Here is an 18283-nt window from a genome sequence, read left to right on the forward strand (position 1 = left end):
TTTGAATTCTAAGATGGATAGAGATAGAGGATGAATGGATAGAAAAATTGATGGGGGTGGGCGGGTAGGGGGATGGATGGATGGATGAATAGAAAGGATAGACAGATGAATGGATGGATAGGTAGATAGGTAGGTGGGTAGATAGGTAGATAGCTAGATAGATGATAGATAGATAGACAGATAGATAGATAGATAGATAGATAGATAGACAGACAGATAAATCTTAGACTATGTCCAGTAGTCTTTATCCCCAAACTTACTTGCTAACTTGCAAAGTTTTCACCTGCCAGCAAAAGCTTACTACTCCCAAAGTTCTTACAAATGTTTGGCTGAAAGAAAAAGACATTTGCTTTCAGACTGTCTGCTTAACAATCCAAATTTAAAAATAAAACGAAATAATAAAACAAGACCCAAATTCCACAAATATATACCTAGACACTTGTGAAAGGAGATATACCAAAATATCAATAGTGATCATCTGGGTTTGGGAATTAAAGTTGATTTTACTCTTTAAAAATATTCTTCTGTAGTTTCTAAAATCTCTATGAAAACCATGTATTCTTTTATAATCAGAAAATAACAATAAATTGTATTTCATCAAACAATTTCTCATTGAAAAAGCTTTTTAATAGTTGCCTTCTACTTTAATAAACTTTAGGAAAACATGAAATGACATTTTCTAGAATACCTCCTTTGTTTTGACCCTCTGCTAGGTGTTTTTACAAACTATACTCAGTTAATCCTCACAGCACCCACATGAGATGGATACTTCCCCTCTTACAGATGAGAAATCTGAGGCTCAGAAAGGTTACGCAAGATATCTAAGGCCTTTCAGATGAGCAGTGATTCAACTGCTAACTGGCTAGCCGGTGATTCAAAGCAGATCTAGTGAATTTTGAAATCTCCACACTTTTAAGTGTTACACTGCATATGTTAAAATATCGGATTTCAGAAGTGAAAATTGTCAATCATGTTAATTAAAATAATCATTGCTATACTGAAGTTTATGTGATTTACTAATATTATCTTCCAGTCTGTGGCTAGTCTTTTCACTTTCTAATGATTTCTTCTGGAGAGCAAAAGGGTTTAAATTTAATAAAGTACAGCTTATTAATTTTTTCATTTTGTATAGTGCTTTTGACGTCATATCTAAGAATCTTTGCCTAATCCAAAGTCACAAAAATTTTCTTCTGGAAGTTTTATAGTTTTGGCTCTTACCTTGAGGTCTACGATCTATTTGGGGTTAATAATCGTGTGATTTGAAATAAGAAATAAGTAATGTCAGTTCTCAAACAGTGTTCTTCAAAATTTTTGCCTATTCTGGCTTCTCTGCATTTCCATATAAATTTTAGGGTCAGCTTGCCAGTTTCTACAAATGAAAGGGATGCTGGGGTTCTGATGGGAACTGTACTTAGTCTATTCGGGGAGTATTGCCGTCTTAACACTATTGAGTCTTCCAATCCATCAGCATCATCCATCTCTCCATTTCTGTAAAACATTCTTTAATTTCTTTCAGCAGAGTTTCTTTTTTCAGTATAAAGTAATTGCATTTCTTTCGTTAAATTTATCCCTAAGTATTTTTTATTATATTGTGGATGGAATTTTTTTTAAATTTCAATTTTGGATGTTTGTAGCTCATATAAACAAGTGTAATTGATTTTTTAATATTAATCTTGAATCCTACAACCTTGGTAAATCTGCTTATTGGTTCTAGTAGATTTTTTGGTAAATATCTTAGGATTTCCTACATTCAGAATCATGTTGTCTGTTCCAATCTGCACTCTTTTATTATTTTTCTTTCTATATTAACCTGAATAAAATCTTCAATACAGTGTTGACCAGAAGTGGTGAGTGGACATCTCTACCCTGTTCCCAGCCTTAGGAGGAAAGCCTTCAGTCTTCCGTGATGAGGATGAAGTTAGCAGCAGGATTGTCATAGACCCCCTTTTCAGGTTCAGAGAGTTTCCTTTTCTTTTATAATCTGTTGAGAGGTTTTAACATGGATAGGTGATGGATTTTGTCAAATAATTTTTCTATTTCTATTGGGATGATAAATTGTTGTGGCCTCTATTCTACTAATTTGCTGTATTCCATTAATTAATTTCCAGATGTTAAAACAACTGTGCATTCCTGGGATAAACCCCACTTGGTCATAGCGCACAATTCATTCTATATGTTGCTGGATTCAGTTTGTCAATATTTTGCTAAGGATTTTTGCATCTATCTTCATAAAGGACATTGGTTTGTCATTTTCTTTCCTTGTGATGTCTTTATCTGGATTTGGCATTAAGGTAAAACATGGAATGAACTGGGAAGTGTTCCTTGCTCTTATATTTTATGAAAGAAATTGTGTTAGATGGACATTATTTCTAGTTTACGTATCTTATAGAATTTGCTGGTGAAATCACCTAGGCTTGAACTTTTCTGCATCTGGTTGAACAGTATCCCCCTTAAATTCAGGTCCTTCCTGAAACTTCAGAATTCGACCCTGTTTGGAAATAGGGTCTTTGCAGATGTAATTAGTTAAGATGGGGTCATACTAGAGTAAGGTGGGTCCTTAATCCAATATGACCAGTGTTCTTACAAGAAGAGACAACGACACACAGGAAAGGAGAAAGTCATGGAAAGACAGACACACAGAGGGAAGATGGCCATGTGACGATAAAGGCAGGGATCAGAGTTATGCAGCTGCAAACCAAGGAGTGTGAAGGGTTGCTGGCAATCACAGAAGCTGAGAGAGAGCTTGGTTTCAGACTTCCAGCCTCCAGAACAGTGAGAGAATGAGTTTATGTTGTTTTAAGCCACCTAATTTTTCTTTTTACAACAGCCCTAGGAAACTAGTATAATTTCTAATTATTAATTTATTTTCTTTACTTGATATAGATTTATTCAGGTTTTCCATTTCTTTTTTAGTCATTTTCGGATATTTGTGTTCTCTTAAGAATTTGTCTGGGGCTGGCCCAGTGGCGCGGCAGTTAAAGAGTGCACGTTCCACTTCAGCGGCCCAGGGTTCGCTGGTTCGGATCCCGGGTGCAGACATGGCGCCGCTTGTCAAGCCACGCTGTGGTAGGCGTCCCACATATAAAGTAGAGGAAGATGGGCACGGATGGATGTTAGCTCAGGGCCAGTCTTCCTCAGCAAAAAGAAGAGGATTGGCAACAGTTAGCTCAGGGCTGATCTTCCTCAAAAAAAAAAAAAAAACAAAAAGAATTTGTTTTATGGGGGCTGCCCCATGGCTGAGTGGTTAAGTTCTCACGTTCTGCTTCAGCAGCCCAGGGGTTTGCTGGTTTGGATTCTGAGCGCGGATATAGCACTGCTCGTCAGGCCACACTGAGGTGGCGTCCCACAACTAAAAATATACAACTATGTACTTGGGGGATTTGGGGAGAAAACACAGAAAAAAAAAGATTGACAACAGTTGTTAGCTCAGGTGCCAACCTTTAAAAGAAAAGAATTTGTCCATTTTATCAAAATTCTCTATTTTCTTGGCACAAAATTGTTTGCAATATTTCCTTACAATTCTTTTAATTTTCTTTGGGTCTATAGTCATGTTCCCTGGTGTTTTATTCTTGATTTTGATTATTGTTTTTCTCTTCTTTAATAGTCAATCTGGCTAAAGGTTTGCCATTTTATTGATCTTTTCAAAGAACCATATTTTGGTTTCATCAATTTTGTCCATTGTTTTTCTGTTTTTGATTTTATTTGATTTCTGCTCTGATCTTTATTTTTTTTTTTGTGAAGAAGATTGGCTCTGTGCTAAAATCTGTTGCCAATCTTCCTCTTTTTGCTTGAGGAAGATTGTCACTGAGCTAACATCTGTGTCAATCTTCCTCTATTTTATGTGGGATGCTGTCACAGTGTGGCTTGGTGAGCAGTGCTAGATCTGCACATGGGATCCAAACCCCAGGCCATGGAAGCAGAGTATGCAAACTTAACCACTACGCCACCAGGCTGGCCCCCTACTCTAATCTTTATTAATTCCTTTCTTCTAATTATTTTGGGTTTGAATTACTCTTCTTTTTCTGTCTTCTTGAGGTAGAAACTTAGATTATTGATCTTAGAATTTTCTTTGTAATATAATGTTTAAAGCTTTAAATTTTCCTCTAAGCACTGCTTTAGCTATATTTCATAAATTTTGTTATGTTGTATTTTCATTTTGATTTAGACCAAACTATTTTTAAATTTCCCTGTGATTTCTTCTTTTTTCCATATATTTTTTTGAAGAAGTGTGTTGTACTACTTCCACAGATTTGAGTATTTCCCACATTTTTCCTATTACTGATTTCTAGTTTAACTGGAAAAATGTTTGTATGATTTCAATCTTTAAAAGTGGATTGATACTTCATTTATTGCCTAATATATGGTCTATCCCAGACAATGTAGCATGTATGCTTAAAAAATAATATGTATTTTGCTGTAGTTGAATGGAGAGTTCCGTACATGTTAGTTAGGTTAATTTAGTTATTAGTGTTGTTTAGTCTTCCATATCCTTACTTTTTGTCTAGTTGTTCTATCAATTACAGAGAGAGGAGTATTGAAATTTTCAACTATATTGTTGAATCGTCTATTTTTCTTTTCAATTCTGTCAGGTTTTTGTTTCTTGTGTTTGGGGGCTCTGTGATTAAGTGCATATACATTTATAATTGTTTCTTTCTTGATATATTGACCCTTTTGTCATTATGAAATATACCTCTTTGTCTTTAGGATTATTCCATATCTTAAAGTATTTTGTCTGATACTAATATAATTATCCCAATTCTCTTACAGTAACTTTTTTCATCCTTTCATTTTCAAACTTTTTGTAACTTTGAATCTCGTGTGTCTCTAGTAGACAGAATATAGTTAGATCTTGCATTTTTTGTGTGGTCTAATCATCTTGTCTTTTGATTGGAATATACAATGCATTCACATATAATGTCAGTTTTTATATGGTTCAGTATATATCTGCCTTTAGCTATTTCTGTGTGTCTTTTTTTTCCTTTCTCTCCTTGTTTACAGCAGAAAATATTTCTGTTTTTGCAGAAAATGAGTACTTTTTGGATTATTTTAGTTTTTATGGCAACATTTCTAGTAATTTCTTATTTTGGAGTTTATATTTTCAGTGGTGACTAAGGATTAAAATACGCATCTTTGACTTATTAACATTTGTTTTAGGTTAATGCTGATTTAATCATGGTAAAATATGGCAACTTTGCTCTGATATTGTTCCATTTTTCTTACTTCTCCTTTGGACAATTTTTGTCATACGTTCTATATTTGTATATGTTATAAACCCAACAATATGTATAATACTTATTGCTTTAAGCAAATTTTCATTTTTAAAAGAAATTAAGAGAAGAAAAGTGTGTTTATACATATATATTATTTTATATTTATCTACATATTAACCATTTCTAGTGTGTTTCTTCTGTGAATGAAAGTTACTGAATAGTGTTATTTCCTTTCTGTGTGAAGGACTTCTTTTAGTATTTCTTGTATGGCAGGTCTATCAGCACTTAATTCTCTCAGTTTTATTGGGGAATGTGTTTATTTCACCTTCATTTTTGAGTGATAGATTCACTGGATCTAGAACTCTTGGTTGGTAGGTTTGTTTTCTCTCAGCGCTTTAAATATGTCATTCTACTACGTTCTGGCCTCCATAGCTCTGATGAGAGTTTGGCCGTTAATCATATTGTTGTTTTCCTGTCAGTGATAGGTCATTTTTCTCTTTCTGCTTTCAAGATTTTCACTTAGCATTTTGCTTTCAGGAGTTTGACTGTGAGGTGTCAAGATTTATTTCTTTTTGGGTTTGTCCTAGTTTGAGTTTGTTGAGATTCTTGGATTTGTAGGTTAATATTTTTTCTCTATTTTGAGAAGATGTTGACCTTACTTCTTCCAATATTTTTTCTTCCCCTTTTTTTCTTTCCTCTCCTTCTAGAACTCCCATTTCATAAATGTTGGCATACTGGATATTGTACTACATGTCTCTGAGGCTCTGCTCATTTTTCTTCAAGCTTTATTTTTCTCTGTTCTTTGATTTGGATAATTTCTATAGATCTATTTTCAAGCTCACTGATTCTGTCTTCTTTCAGCTTAAATCTTCTGTTGAGCCCATCTAGTGAATTTTTCATTTCAAGTATTGTTTTCCAAGTCTAGAATTTCTGTTTGGCTCTTTATTATAGTTTTGTGACTCCATCGAAGTTTTCCCCATTTTCTGAACATTGTAATAATATTTTCCTTTAACTGTTTTTACTATGGTTTTCTTTAATTCTTTGGATATACTCATAATAGTACTTTGAGGTCTTTGCCTGCTAAATCTACTCAGAGTCGATTTCGACTGAATGCTTTTTTCCCTGAGTATGGGTCTCTCATATTCCTTTGCATGTCTAGTAAAGTTTTAATTGAAAACAGGATATTTTAGATAATATATTTAGCAACTCTTGATTTTGTTTTATATTTCTGACAGTTGTTGGCTCTTCTTTTCTGGCAACTTTCCTGAACTTCAACGGCAGATCTGTTCCACCCAAAGCATACAGTCTCTGATGTCTCTGCTCACTTTTTTGACCTTGCTTTCTTAGGACCACTCCTGTGTATGCATAGCTTAGAGTCTCCCAGTGATTTGGGCTTAGCTTGGGCTGAAACACCTCAAGCTTGTAAGACTTCATTCTCTGTTGATCAATCTATTAGAGATTAGGGGTTATGGAATGTATCCAAGTGGGTTAGTGAATACATTCAAAGTTGCAGCTAGTTCTCAAGTCTCCCTTGGCTTTCTCTTTTCCTGGGCTCTTTCAGCTCTCTCCCACACAAGCATAGTTTCCCAATCAATGAAGGATATATGGAGGGCTTTTCTTAGCCCTTTTGTGATGTTCTTATTACCAGGATCTCCTTATTAAGTTTATGGCTGATCTTCATTGTCCCATCTGGGGCCAAAACTTCTAGCTAGCAAAGCTACAGGTTCTCCTTGTTAATTCCCAACTGAGTCCATCACTTTTACCCAGCAAAGCCATGGATCTGCAAACCCCAATTGAATCAAGTCTGTCCCATTAGCAGTAGACCTGCTGGTTTTCACAGCCGGTTCCGCAGTGATAAAACTACTGTTCTCACTTAACAAGCTGAGGGCAGGGTAGATGAAGCAGCTGCAGGCAAGAAGGTCACAGAGTCTCACTATTCTTTCTGAAGATCAAGTAGTTTTTCAAGAATAAGCATTTCTCAATTCATTGTATGCCATTGGTTGATTTCCAATGCCCTAAAATGGTTGCTTGTGACAATGTCCCCAGTTTTATACTTGGTGTTTTGCACAAAGTAATCACCAACCCCTTCATATCATCATAATCAGAATTCTTTCTTGTACTTGTTTTTATCTGAAAGAATCTGAAGGTTAAGCTTTAATAAAGTAAAGGGCAAGCTAATCTGTTTTAATTTGCATTTGAATTTTGTTAAGTTGCGGGAGTCATATTTTAAAAGATGGACTTTATCCAGGGAAAGATTCAGATAGGGATTTGTCCTCTATACTGACAACAAAAAACAACTAGCTTATGAGGCAAAGGGTATGGTATTGGTGTGATTTGTTTTTCTTTCCAAATTCTCAGAGTGTGAAGTCCCTGAGGAAAAGCTGGAATATAAAAAACAAAACAAAAACAAAACAAAAAATAAAACAAACCAACCAACAGACCTCAAAACCAAAAAAAAAAAAAAAATTCAACCTGCAATTTACTCTTCATCTATTAATTTCCATTATATATTCATGCCTATCTGGTGACTCACTTTGGGACTAAGCCACATACATCTTCTTTTGTGATATTATCTGGGTGTTTAGTCTGAAGACTTTGTTTTTCTTTTTTAAGCATTTGTATGTGTGGTAGGCAGAATTATAAGACTTCTGTCTCCTGCTATAAAGGCCATATTTAGTCCCCTCCCCCGAGTGAGGGCAGAACCTGTGAATATGGTTGAACATCACTTCTGTCATATGTTACATCATATAAAACTCTGAGCAGAGAACCCAGTTATGTTATGTCTAGACTTCTCATATGTAGAAACTGTGAGATAATTAATTTGTGGAATTTCAAGCTGATAAATGTGTGGCAATTTATTACATAGCAATAGAAAACTATGAAATCTTTCTTTAAAGTGAATCTTCTCATAAGATACCCAAGATTTGAGAATTTATATTTACACAAAATGTAGATTGGCATGTAATTATTCAGTTTACTCAGGCTTCTTTGCTTTGTGATAGGTTTAATTTCAGGAATTCTACAGCAGATTTTCAATACATTTCTTCCCTGATTTCCAAAAGAATATGTAATCATAACCCCTTTGAGTACTTACTATATACCAAGCACAGTTCTAAGTCCTTCGTGTGCATTTACTCATTTAGCCCCCAATGCCACCCTTAGGTGCAAGTCCTGTGTAATTCTCATCTTATAGATGGGGAGAGTGTGGTGCAGAGCGTGAAGCTGTGTCCCACTGGAACGTTTGCACAGAATGGTTGAGCCAGGATTCAAACTCAGGCCATCTGACTCCAGATGGTGCAAACTTTGTGGCTCTTAACCACCATGCCTTACTGTTGCTTCCACAAGCTCATCTAGGAAATGTGGAAAATTCAGAGAGGCACTAAAAACAAATTATAAATCATTTATAAGCTCACCACTCAGAAATAACCATACAATCACTATTAACATTTTGGTGTTCATCCCATGTGGGAAGATAGCTATATAAATAGAGATGGGCACATTACAACTTTATAGGGATTTTTCTGCTTAATGCTTTGTAACATTTTTTTTTTCTTTCTCACAGTACATTTAAACTGTGATCCAGTTTACTCCCTCCACCCCGTCAAAAATTTATTCACTTTCTTCTGGAAGAAAAATATTCTTTAGATTTTGCTCACTTTATGACCTTTCCCCAAAGTTACAGACCTCTTTCCTTAGCATCTTTGTGGTCTTCTCTTCAGGGTTATGACCCCAGAAGAAGCCAGGAAAAGAAAAGACGCAAATGTGGGTATAGTGGAGATTTAGATGATCAAAAATTTACCATTTGTGCTAAAGGTTGGAGTTAAATTCTATGATAATTTAAAGATGAAAGTAGGGGATTAAAGAGAGAAGGTGTGATAAGTGAGGGGTGAAGTGCAAAGGGTGGCAGTGCAGATGGGAACCAGTGGGTGTCCAGCTAGAGCTGGAGGGTCCACAGGGTCCTCCAGGGTGGAGGTGAGCAGCAGGGCCGCAGGGACTGTGCAGACTGCTGTGCTGAAACAAGCCCATGAACTACCCCAGCTGTGACACTCCAGGGTGGGGTCGCTGAAGGCTGAGCACAGAGGCTCATCCACAAACGCCAAGAACTGTCAATGTCAGGGTGATACACAAACCCTCCCTGAGAACTGAGACCAACCCTCAGAGAGGAGGGAGGGTAGGGAACCCTGAATTACCCAGAGGAGACTACCCTGAAACACATAAGTGGCAAGATGAAATGTTTTCTGCTATCGGTAGCAACGGTTGCTTATAGAGAAGGAGAGAAAGTGAAATATCTGTGTATACAGAAATTGTGATCATAAATTTTCAACCTTCTCTCCTGGTTCCAAATCTTTCCTATTTTTGTCCCTGACACTCATTTTACCATTCATGTTGGCTTGAAACCATAGGATCACCTCTTTCTCTTTAGCATTCAAACTATAAAATCATCTGTGGCCACTCTATGTGAGGTGTGGAGATGGGGAGAGGAGGTTTTAACTGACTCTGAAGGCATTTTATATATTTAACTAAAAATAAATGAGGGAAAAAAGTTTTTTTCAACCTTTTAAAAGGCTTTCTGAGCACCAAATAGTGCTTTTAAAAAACTCCTAAAACTTAACGAATTAATTTAAATGTCAATGACTTAGAAACATAAGGATTACTTTGCCCCTAAATCACCCATGTAAAGAAAATGGTGTTTTGCAAAAATGACCATGGCTTATTATTGCTTCCATAACATTCGAAAAGTGGCAGAAAGAGGCACTGCTTGTTCAAGCACATAGAATCAGCATTTGCTTAGTGATCAAACAGGATGTACAGTTTAGCGCCAAAGAATTACGGTAAAGTGAGAGAGGGGCCCTCAGAGCTTCACACAGCTTAGTTCTGGTTTTGGAATCTATTCAAAACTATGCCCTCCAGGTCTACTGGTTGGTTCCCCACTGCAAAGACTCTTCTTGGGACTGGAGCTGGGGTTGTTTATTTACGATGGGGGTGTTGGCTCAATCACTCAGTAACTTCTGTGGTGGCTCTTTTGGAGTCCAGCAATCCCCGCTTCTGTGAGAGCTGCCCCCTCAGCCCACGACCCTGGCAGCCACATCTATGCTGTGAGCTCTCCTTACTTCCACTTGCCCCTTATTCAGTGATCCAAAATCTTAGCCCAGATTCTCTCTCCTGGGGAGTTGGATTGACAAAGAGAAGGGGAGTCCATCTCTATGTGAGTTGAACTGTTATATGTAAACTCTGGACTATGGGAGGCCATAATTGGCCAAAAATTCTACAGCAGTTAAACCAGCTGGTCTGTGGGGACAGAGAGAGAGGCAGCATTGAAAGGCCAGGAGAGAGCACTCCCTGGGCTCCTGGCGCCATGATTTTGTGGCTCCTGGCTCATTTTTTAGGCCTATGTTTTTCTAACTTGTTTCTAAAATTCATTCCTGAGATTCTTATAAGAAAGTTTCCTCTTTTTTTTGGCTTAGCCTAGCTCAAGTTGATTCCTACCACTTGCAACCCTGGGAGTTATAGCTCTGGTAACCAAAATCGTGGTGAGAGACCCGATGTCTGGGAAACAAGAAGGGAATGGGCATAAGACAAGAGGAAAACAATAGTAGCAACAGCAATTTTTTAAAACATGGGATTTAGATATGACAAAAAAGCACAATAGACAAAAGAAAAAGCAGATAAATTGGACTTAATAAAAATTTAAAACTTTGACGCTTCCAAGGATACTATCAAGAAAGTGAAATGAGAAAACCCTTGCAGAACAGGAGACAATATTTCCAAGTCCTGTATTTGATAAGGAACTTGTATCTAAATGATATTAAAAAATTTTTACAGTTCAACAATAAAAAGACAATAACCTAATTAAAAAGTGGGACAAGGACTTGAAGAGACATTTCTTCAAAGAAGATACTCAAATAGTCAATAAGCACATGAAAAGATGTTCAACATCATTATTATTTTGGGAAACACAAATCAAAACTACAATGAGGTATCACTCCATACCCACTAAGATGGTTATAATAGTAAAGATGGATAATAAGTTATTGTGAGGTTGTGGAAAAATTACAACCCGCATGTACTCATGGGGGGAATGTAAAGTACTGCAGCTGCTCTAGTAAATACTTTGTCAGTTCCTCAAAATGTTAAATGTGGAGTTGCTGTGTGACCCAGAAATTTCACATCTACGTATATAGTCAAGAGAAATGACAACATGTGTCCACACAAAAACTTGTTCATGAATGCTTATGGCAGAATTATTTGCAACAGCCAAGAAGTGGAAACAACCCAAATGTCCATCAACAATGAATAGATGAACAATATGAGGTACAGCCATACAGCGGAATATTATTCAGTCTTCAAAAGAAGTGAAGTTGATACATGCTGCAATATGACCAAACCTTGAATATGCTAAGTCAAAGAAGGCTGTAACAAAAGGCTGTGTATTGTATCATTCCATTTATAGAAAATGTCCACAGGGACAGAAGGTAGATTAGTGATTTCCAAGGGCTGGGGATAGAAGAAATGGAGAGTGACTGCTAATGAATATTGGGTTTCTTTTTCGGGTGATAAAAATATCTGAGTTAAATATTGGTGATCAACACATAACTTATGGATATACTAAAAACCACTGGATCTTATCCTTTAAAGGGGTGAATTTTATACTATGTGAATTATATCTCAATAAAGCTGTTACTTAAAACAATATGGGGAAGAAATACATTACCTCAACTTAATCACTTAAAAACAACGTAATCGCACTTACAGTGAGACATAAGTTGAGTTTTAATCAGCTGTGTAACCTTGAACATGTTGTTTATCTCTGTAAGTCTCAGTTGTTTTACCTGCTAAATGGAGATGATGATACCTACCCCATAAAATCATTGCGATGATCAAATGAGTTAGTACATATAAACCTTTTGGAAGACTGTTAATTACAGAGGACGTGTTCAATAAATGCTAGCAATCTTATAATTATTAACTCACAAACGTAATTCTTATGGCTGAAGACCCCTTGGATATAATTACTGTCCCTGGCATCACTCCAATTACTTCAGACTCAACTCAGAGAAAAGGTGGAGGGCAGCTGCCCCATGGGGAAGTGTCAGGGAGCTGCAAGAATGGCTGCAGACCGGCAGCAAAAACAAACTATGAACAAGAAACAAATATGATTACTAAATGCTCATCTTCATAAAAACCCAATTAAGTCAACTGAACTCCAAGAAAAGTAGGAAAGCAGAACTACTTCCATGTGTTGAGAAGATAAATATAGAGATTTTATTTTATTATGATCTTATAAACCAAGGCAAGGGCATACTTTTATGATCAAGGTAAAACTTTATATTGGAAAAGTGATTAAAAGGTAGCTGACAACTAATGAGGGTGATTCCTTGTTGGTCAATTGGATGATCAGAAATCTGACTGCCTGATCAACTTTTCTCAATGAGGTCTTTGTTGCCCAGGATCTTTCAAGAAGGAGGTAACTGCAATGAATCTTTGAGATCCTTGAAGCTTCCTTCTTTGGCAATATTTGGGTAGAAACATTTCTAAAACTTTAAAACATTACCACATTCCTCTCCCATTTCACCCAAGTTTTAATTTCACCTTCCTCTGGTGACTGTGAATACGGTGAGGTTCTCGCAGTCAGCAGTTCTCTGCTTCAGAGCTGTCTGCCTTTGCCCCGTGATCATGGCTTTCTGCCAGCGCTACTACTGACACTGAGTTTACAGGGTTGCTGAGCAGTGGGGTATTATCCAGTGCACTAAGTGTTCAATTACTCATTCATTTTAAAGGATTGTGATCTTTACAAGACTCGAGATTCTCATTTTTCTCTAAACTGGACAGAGGGATTTAAAAAATTATTGTTATTATTCATCTTTATATCTCTGGCTCAGAGCACAGGGCCTGGCATATGGCGGCCATTCAGTGAACATGTGGGGAGTGGACATGTGGGAATGTCTGGGAATTGGCTTTGTGCCAATGAGTTTGAAGTCATATAGTCCTACTTTTCATCAGAAAGTAGGTAGCAGAAGCCCAACAGCAATTCCTCCTCTCCTCCCGCCTCGTCCACAAGGCTCTTCCTCTTACCACCAGCTCTGACTGGGCTTACCTCACCACTTCCTAGGACACTTCCCGTATTGGGTGCTGTAAGTAAGGACATTCCCAGATTTCCTTTCAGGAGACACTCACTCCCCCAGCTGCTGGGAGTGTTGGTGCTGAGGGCTCACACTGGAGTCCCTCTCCAGGCACTGTCTCCACCAAAGGGAGCTCTTCCCCTGGAGTCACTTCACATTTAATGACCATCCAGCGTGAGGATTCCAAGGCCTGGACCCACTTCAGGACGACTCTGAAGAGCCATTTCAGCTCCAGAGTTCTCTGTGGGATTGGCTGAGGCTTTCTGTTTTTTAAAGATTGGCACCTGAGATAACAACTCTTGCCAATCTTCTTTTCCCCAAAGCCCCCCAGTACATAGTTGTATATTCTAGTTGTGAGCGCCCCCAGTTGTGCTATGTGGGACGCTGCCTCAGCATGGCCTGATGAGTGGTGCCATGTCCATGTCCAGCATCTGAACCAGTGAAACCCTGGGCTGGGAAGCGGAGCATGCAGATTTAACCAGTCAGCCACAGGGCCAAACCCTTTTTTTGTGGCTGCAGCACAGCCCTTCTTCACCTTCTGCCCACTCCTGCTGCCTTCGCTCCCTCACAGGGGTTTTTCCCAAGAACACTTCTCAATAATACTAATATATATATAATATTATATATAATAAATATATATAATATATGTAAATATATAATATATGATAATAATAATAATAATATTCCCTGCACACACATTTCTGAGTCTGTTTCCCCAAGGAACCACCTTTGAACAGTAAGACACTAGTTTGGACTACGTGTAGTACCTGGCTTAGCACATAGTCAGTGCCCAGTAAATGTTGACTCCTGTTGCATCCACCTTTCTTGTTATGATGACAACAGGGAAATAAGTCATCCAAGCAGAGTTTGCCAGAAGTTGTGAGTTGGTGGGAAAATGGGTGCTAAACCAACATCTAACCTGATCAGCAACAGACTCTCCAAGTTCTTGGGTTCCATGGGGTATTTGTATGGGCAACCAAAGTGAGCCTGTGTGCCTAATAGAGATGACCACAAATTCCTTGACACTCTCCAACAAAAGGAGTGGTGAGTGTCCCCTCCCCTGAGTCTGAGTGTAGGGACCTGTGACTGCTTTGACCAATACAAAATGGCTGAAGCGATGCTGTGCCTGTTTTCAGACCCAAGCCTTGAGAGATTGGTACCTTCTAGTTCCTGTCTTTCAGAACTCTCTCTCTGGGATCCCTGAGCTGCCATGTAAGAAGGCCTACTATGCTAAGACTGCCCTGCTGGAGAGGCCAACTGTAAAAGCTCTGCTAGACATTCCCCAGCTGAGCCAACCTTCTAGCCATTTCCCACTCGCAATGTGCCAAATGTGTGAGTGAAGCTGTCTTGGATCATTGTGGATCCATCAATCTACCATCTGAATACCACCTAGTGACCTCAGTGAACCCTACATGGAGCAGAAGAATAACAAGTCAGGCTCTGAAAAATTCTTTTTTTTTTTTTTTTAAAGATTGGCACCCGAGCTAACATCTATTGCCAATCTTCTTTTTTTTCTTTTTCTTCTCCCCAAAGCCCTCCCAGTACGTAGCTGTATATTCTAGCTGTGAGTGCCTCTGGTTGTGCTATGTGGGACGCCACCTCAGCATGGCCTAATGAGCGGTGCCAGGTCTTTGCCCAGGATCTGAACCTGTGAAACCCTGGGCTGCAAAAGCGGAGTATGCGAACTTAACCATTTGGCCACGGGGCCGGCCCCTGAAAAATTCTTCACCCACAAAATCATGATATAACAAAAGAGTTATTTTTAAATTTGTTATGTAGTAATAGATAACTGGAACGACCTCATCCTGGAATCCTCTCAACACCTCCTTCTAACTCTCTATCCCTCATTGGGAATGGAGTGAGGAAGAGAAAATCTCATAACTACTTCATAGAGGTGGAGGCCCAGTATCTCAGATGACTTGCCTAAATCTAAATGTTTAATTTGCAACCATCCTAGAAGTAGAACTGATTTCACTTCAACCTTTCTCAAATGTATTTCTGTTTGACAGGATTTACAGTTTTGCTTTGAAAAAATGACATGGTAGTAAATAATTATTTGAGGGAACCGAATGGTGGGTGAGGATGACCTCCCAGGCATGGTTCCAAGGGGACACCAGACCTCTGCTTCCAGATCTATAGAGAACAGATTTGCAGAGAATCTGGTTCTTAAGGTTTTAACTGAAAGGTAAACTTTGAGACTAGAGAAGTGTTCCTTAACATGCATGAGGACTCAAGTCATGGTTTTTCAGGAACTAGGAATAATTGAGATATTTTTCTGTACTATCTTCAGAAGTAATTGATACGTGTCAGAATCTGTGTCCAGATTTTCCGTTTGTAAGACATGGCCACTAGACTTACCCCTTGGGTTCTATTTCTAGCTTCTTATGCCAGGATTCTATTTCAAGATCTATTCATTTAATAATTGCTACTCAGAGTTCTGAGTCTCCTTGGCTCCACGGACTGACTCAATGAAATGCCTGCCACCATTCTGGGAGCTCCAGGTACAATATGGATAACAAAAGTCTTACCTCACTTTTACTCTCCTCCAAAAAAACCCCACAAACAAAACACAACAACTTTGAAGTAAAATTTTTCACTAAACGATAAGTGAAGGAGCCACATCTCGGTAAATGTTCAATGTTTGCAGCTGACAGTCCTATTATTGTCAACTCTGGACTCCCTAAGAGAAAGAAAGAAACTAAGACTGTTGAATCCTTACTGTGTGCAAATACCGTAAATTTATATGCATGATCTCAATTCTTACAGCATTCCTGTGAGGTGGGTATTGTTAGCCCCATTTCATCCATAAGAATGGAGGCATGGAAGGGTTAAGTAACTTGCTCAGGGTTTCATAGACAGTAAGCGAAGGAGCAGAAGGGGAGAGGGTGGCAGCAACCCAAACTCAGATATGTCCGTCTGAGGTCAAATTCCATGTTCTTTATCCGGTGTGATGCTGCCTAATCTCCTGAAAGGGGCTGAGAATTTTGGGCTCTTATAGTTGCCTATCCACGGGAAACAAATTCCAATCACCAATGAGGTGGAAGGCTTTTATGACTAATTCAAACCAACAACTGTATAGCGCACTGCTATGCACATGTATGTGCATATAGTGTGAATGCTCATTCTAAGACTCAAAACTTTTCGATGTTTGGTGAGGTTACTGGTGCCTTACTTAGAATCTTGTAAGTATGGATGTCATTAAGTAGATGATTTACTACTCAAGCAAAGTATTTGATCCTACTGTTATGCCCACAGAAAAAATACACAAAACATTTACCTACCTACACAGGAGTGGCCATTGGAGTGTCGTGCAGGCTGGTCATCATACGCTGGAGAGGCCAAGGCGTGAAAGGGCAGGAGAAACAACAGAGGAGCCGCCATAAGGAGTTTGCGGGGGGACTTCATCTCTGAGCTGTCGGCCAGGAGAGACCAGCCTGGCTACAGAAGCTGCCGGCTAAGCGAAGCTGAAGTTGAGGCCGCAGAGTCGATCAGCCTCTCTCCCTTTCTGTTCTGTCCTCTGACACGTACACTCAGCACACTCTCACATACACACTTTTCACTCAGTGTGAAGGGAATAAAGACTCACAAATGCTCAGAGACCTGCTTCTCACTACTGCAGAACCCTGAATGAGAGCCACACAGGCCTGGGTTTGGGGAGAGCTGGAGCGAGTCCTAGGTGTGCAGTTCTGAGCAAAAAACTGCAGGAAAAGGAGAAAGATAAGTAGCAGCAGTGGCAGCAACGTGCACTTCTGTGCTCACCAGCTGAAGTCAGAGGTTGTGAACCTGAGGAACCTCGAGGTTTGCCGGAATCGTGCTGCAGGGTGGTTGGGAGGCCCTTCCCCTTTCGTTCTTGCAAAACAAAACTAAACTACAACTAAAACTGAAGGAAAAAAAAAAACAACCCACAAAGACACAACCCTTAGCAATTTGATCAGCAGGGTCCACGTGTTATAGGAAGTATGACTCATCTTATTCAGAAGTTATTTAGTTTTGCTCTAAACAGCTTTATATGGTGAGGTTGGGCTTCTCATTTTGTTGCTAAAGAATATTCTGGTCAAGTCATTATTTTCCTCTGGAGCAGCTGGATTACTCCTGGAAGGGTCAGGTTTTCTCAAGGCTTTTCATTTGGTGTGCAGAAAATGAGCAAGGAAGACAATAATGGGCAGACGGCATGGCTGGATTTTAAATCTAATAAGAAAAAAAGATGTGCTAGAATTAACCAGTTCATATTTACTTGTCTGTGCATGATGTATCTCTTCTCTAGACTTTCAAAGTGTGTTTATATTTCCAACCTGTGGATAATTTGTTCATTTTTAGGAGACTGATTTTCTGTTTTGAAGATGAATCTGAATGCTGTTTTTCTGGGGGGAAAAAACCTGAACTAGATCGTAGATAAAGAAAAGACACGTAACGTAAACGCTTTGTTCTAAAACAGGATATGGCAGAGTCAGCTGCTGTTGTCAGACGAGATAAGGGGACTGGGCCAAAGCGCCCGTCTAGACAAGCAAAGGAGTTCGTGCGGTTTTTATTCTCCCAGTCTAGTTTATTAGGAAAGTTTATTATAAACTTTATGAAATATGAAAGCGATCAAACTTGCTAGAGATTTCTCCTCCTCCTCCACATACTTTTATTTAGGGAATAGCATTTTAAGTAGTAGGCAGAATTTTAGAGTTCTACTCTTTCCAGGATGTAGAAAATACCAATTTTTATGGTTTGAAGATTTCTCGTGTAAGCATTAGTTTAACGAATGCCAACTTGTCAAATTTCTGAATCTGCACCAGAGATATCACCCTGCAGAGCATTTCCTTCTTTATGCCCCAGCACAGGTTCGGCTAGCCAACCTCCCTGGACCTCTATGGATGGACCCCCATGGATGTCCTTGGTCACTATGGGCCTGTGGCCTCCTTTGAGGCTGAGCTCCTGCCTCTCAACGTCCCCGACCCTGTGACCAAG

At 38.7% G+C, this 18283-nt stretch overlaps 1 protein-coding gene across 1 annotated transcript in view; it reads right to left on the reverse strand.

The window, feature by feature from the left end:
• AOAH (acyloxyacyl hydrolase) overlaps positions 1-17152 on the reverse strand; it is a 179850-nt gene extending 162698 nt beyond the window's left edge. The window contains exon 1 of the mRNA XM_046669040.1: positions 16612-17152. Coding sequence (XP_046524996.1) covers positions 16612-16735 — 124 coding nt within the window. The 5' untranslated portion in view covers positions 16736-17152. The remainder of the gene's footprint in view (positions 1-16611) is intronic.
• Positions 17153-18283: the final 1131 nt, after the last annotated feature.

This window comes from Equus quagga, chromosome 8 (assembly GCF_021613505.1).
Source record: "Equus quagga isolate Etosha38 chromosome 8, UCLA_HA_Equagga_1.0, whole genome shotgun sequence".
In the NCBI taxonomy this organism is placed as follows: Eukaryota; Metazoa; Chordata; class Mammalia; order Perissodactyla; family Equidae; genus Equus; species Equus quagga.